The following is a 3,323-nucleotide window of genomic DNA, read 5'->3' on the forward strand; positions in this document are numbered from 1 at the left end:
AGGCATATCTTGTAGGACAGACGGCCTCAAATGTGTTTTATCCCGTAACTGATTTGCATTCTGTACTTGTCAGGGACTTCAGCCAAAAATATCAGTAGCTAATTCTGCTTTTTGCTTCATGATAAAAAGCTTTAAATGCCAATTTAAAACTTAAAACTGGATTTCAGTGTAAGGAGTAAAAAGCAGTGAGAATTAATTTCTCTTTATGGAACTTCTTATGGGCAATAATGCTGTTCTTTCTGTTAGCTGGTTAACTTACTTTGGCACGATGCCTTCACTCACCAGACTTGTTCAAATGTTGGCTGTACATAAAACAGGATTTGGTGTGAATCCTCTCTGGCAGAACATGTTATTGCCACCTCTCTTCTCATGTGATCACTCGTTCATTCAGCCACTAGTTTCTTAAAGCTAATTCAATTCTAATTTTCCATTCATCTATGGAATAATTTTTTGCCCATTTAAAGTTCTATACCTGTAACAAATACCTGGAAATCGGTGTGAGCGGTAGAAATCAGACTTTTCTTTGGTAAACACTTGTGCTTCTGAATCTAGATTTGTACACAGGTCACTCTACATTTTCTGCATTCTATAAAGTATGTAAGTAAAGCACAGGGTGCAACTGGTGTTTGCTGAGGGAACTAACCTATTCTAAGCTCACTTCACCAAATTCTTTCAAAGGGTTTATTTTGCTTTACATCAGAAAAAATGTCTTCATTCTTCCAATTTGATATTTATTTTGGTCTTTCTTTTCTTTTCCCAGGTATCTGATTTTGAAAGCTTTATTGGATCCCTAAATGATCAGGGTTATCTTTTGAAAAAAGGTTCAAGAGTTTATCAGCTTCAGACTCTGTGAAGTGGGGGTTGGCTAGCCCAGACCTGCTAGTACCCCTCTGTACTTCTTCATCCTTGAGGAGTGGAAAATGCATTTTATACTGACATTATCACAGTGCAGTAACAGGTTTTTAGTTCTAAACTCAGTGATGTTGGATCCACAAATTTAAAACTAGAAAGATGATGATGAGTTGTGGGGTTTTTTTGGCACTGTGGTTCGTTTGAGGAATTTAAAGTATAGAAATATTTCCAAAGAGTTGTGAATCTTCAGGTTGAGACAACACAGTTTTGTAGCTGTAGTAAGTGATACCTTGTAAAAACTGACTTAAATTTTCTGCTTTGCAGCTCCGTATTTATTACTAAAATTTTATTTGAAATGCAAGTCTGATTTAAGAAAATATCCTTATTACAATATTTAATTTGTAAAAGAGGAATTGGATTTTTTTTATTTATGTCTTTCATTAAACTTTATATATGAGAAATCTGTGATTTAAGAGTGTTATGCAGTAACAGTGAACGCTGGTGTGGATGTTAAGGGCTGTTAAAAGATGCGTAGCACCAACATGTTATCCATGTTCCTGTGTGAATGTTCCTGCCACAGGAGAGTGTGTGTGTTCTGCAAGAGTAAAGTGCTGAACATTTCCTGACTTTTATGAAATCACTGTCATGGTTCAGTGTAATAAAAGAGAATCTTTCAGTGTAAGCATTTGAGTGGGGAAAAAAATAATTGAAGAATACATTGCTGATACTTCTGTTCTCCTCTTTTTATTTCTAAGATATGATACGATACCTGCATTGTAAGGTAAGAAAATAAGCTTCGTTATTTCTACCCTTTTTATTGACACAAGGATCTGATCTACAACATCCTTCCACAGCAATTTTTGTGTGAAAATGAGCTTTAGAGATTTGAAAGAACATATTAAACTGTTCCGTGCTGCCTTAGTATGAAGCTACTTCAGAATACTTGAAATTGAAAACTATTTTATCAGGTGGGATGCTTGAGATAAAATTAAGACACTATAGTTCTACATACGAATTCCTAAGTGGCAAGCAGACTGCTCCTTCCAGGTTGTTTTTTTTTGCTTATTATGGTAACTGTGGAGGCAACCTGCTGTACCAACCAGTGGGAAGCAGCTCTTAGATGTTGATTTTAAGTTTTACCAACAGATTAATGCAGGCCTTGAGGGGTTTTCTGTTTGTTTGTTTAATTTTCCATAAAATACTGTCTCTCTGTGCTTTATAACCCAGGGCATAATGGGTAGAGAACAGAGCTAGAATTTTGGAAGCAGGGTTCCACCTCCCCTTCTCTTCAGTTCTGGGGCCTGTGCTCAGAACCACAGACTGGTGGAGATGGAAAGGGACCCGGACCCCTGATCAAGGAGGACCCCTACAGCCAGGTGCCCAAGTCCATGTCCCGGTGGGTTTTGAGTATCTCCTCAGCTGGAGACTCCATTCTTCACTCTGCAGAGGTGCTTTCCAGTTGGTAGTTATCCCTCCCCAGGTGCAGGACTTTGCACTTCCCCTTGTTGAACTTCATGAGGTTGGAGAGGTGATTCTGCTCCTCTGGTCTAGTGTGAGACCCCACCTGCAGTGATGTGTCCAGTTCTGGGGTCCTCAGCACAGGAAAGACATGCAGGTCTAGAGGAGGCCACAAAAATGATCAGAGGGCTGGAGCAGCTCTGCTGTGAGGACAGGCTGAGAGAGTTGGGGCTGTTCAGCCTGGAAAGGAGAAGGCTCTGGAGAGACCTTATTGCACCTTTCAGTACTTGAAGGGGGCCTATAAGAAGGATGAGGACAGACTTTAGCAGAGCCTGTAGCAACAGGATAAGGGGAAATGGTTTTAAGTTAAAAGAGGGGAGATTCAGACTAGATAGAAGGAGGAAATTTTTTATACTGAGGGTGGTGAAACCCTGGCCCAGGTTGCCCAGAGAGGTGGTAGAAGCCCCATCCCTGGAAACATTCAAGGTCAGGTTGGACGGGGCTCTGAGCAACCTGATGTGGTTGAAGATGTCCCTGCTCACTGCAGGGGGGCTGGACTAGATGGCCTTGAAAGGTCCTTTCCCACCAAAATCAGTCTGTGATTCCCATCAACCCAATTCTCACCTCTAATTTGATGTGGTAAAGGAATTAATAAATTAACAAGGTTTCACATTTTTAGCTAATCTTTCTTAATTCTTTAGAACATCTGTGGTGAGGTAGAGTTAAAATATCATGACAGTGCTGGTTCTTTGGTTTTGGGGTGGGTTTTCTTTTGTTTTCTTTTTTTTCTAAAGACTGTTTTGTCAGTTATTGACTGCTCTAATTAAAGCTGATTGACCCACTTGGGGGTCAAACTGTAGCTGCCAGAAACAGTGTGTCTTGGGGGAAGGTGGGGAGGAGGCTCAGAGAAGCCAATAAATGGCTGCACCGGGAAAAGTAAACTCTTCTTTCTCCTCGAGTTAAAGTAAACGTGGGCGAGGGAGGGCGAAGAGCCAGTTCCAGTAACAAGAGCC

At 40.5% G+C, this 3,323-nt stretch overlaps 1 protein-coding gene across 1 annotated transcript in view; it reads left to right on the forward strand.

Annotated features, from left to right (window-relative positions):
- Positions 1 to 853, forward strand: part of MCM8 (minichromosome maintenance 8 homologous recombination repair factor) — a gene marked incomplete at its 5' end in the record, with an annotated part of 9,185 nt that extends 8,332 nt beyond the window's left edge. The window contains one exon of the mRNA XM_010173773.1: positions 761 to 853. Within this exon, the coding sequence (XP_010172075.1) occupies positions 761 to 853 (93 nt within the window). The remainder of the gene's footprint in view (positions 1 to 760) is intronic.
- Between the last annotated feature and the right edge of the window lie 2,470 nt (positions 854 to 3,323).

The sequence above is a fragment of the Antrostomus carolinensis genome, unplaced genomic scaffold, assembly GCF_000700745.2.
Source record: "Antrostomus carolinensis isolate BGI_N321 unplaced genomic scaffold, ASM70074v2 scaffold45228, whole genome shotgun sequence".
Classification (NCBI taxonomy): domain Eukaryota; kingdom Metazoa; phylum Chordata; class Aves; order Caprimulgiformes; family Caprimulgidae; genus Antrostomus; species Antrostomus carolinensis.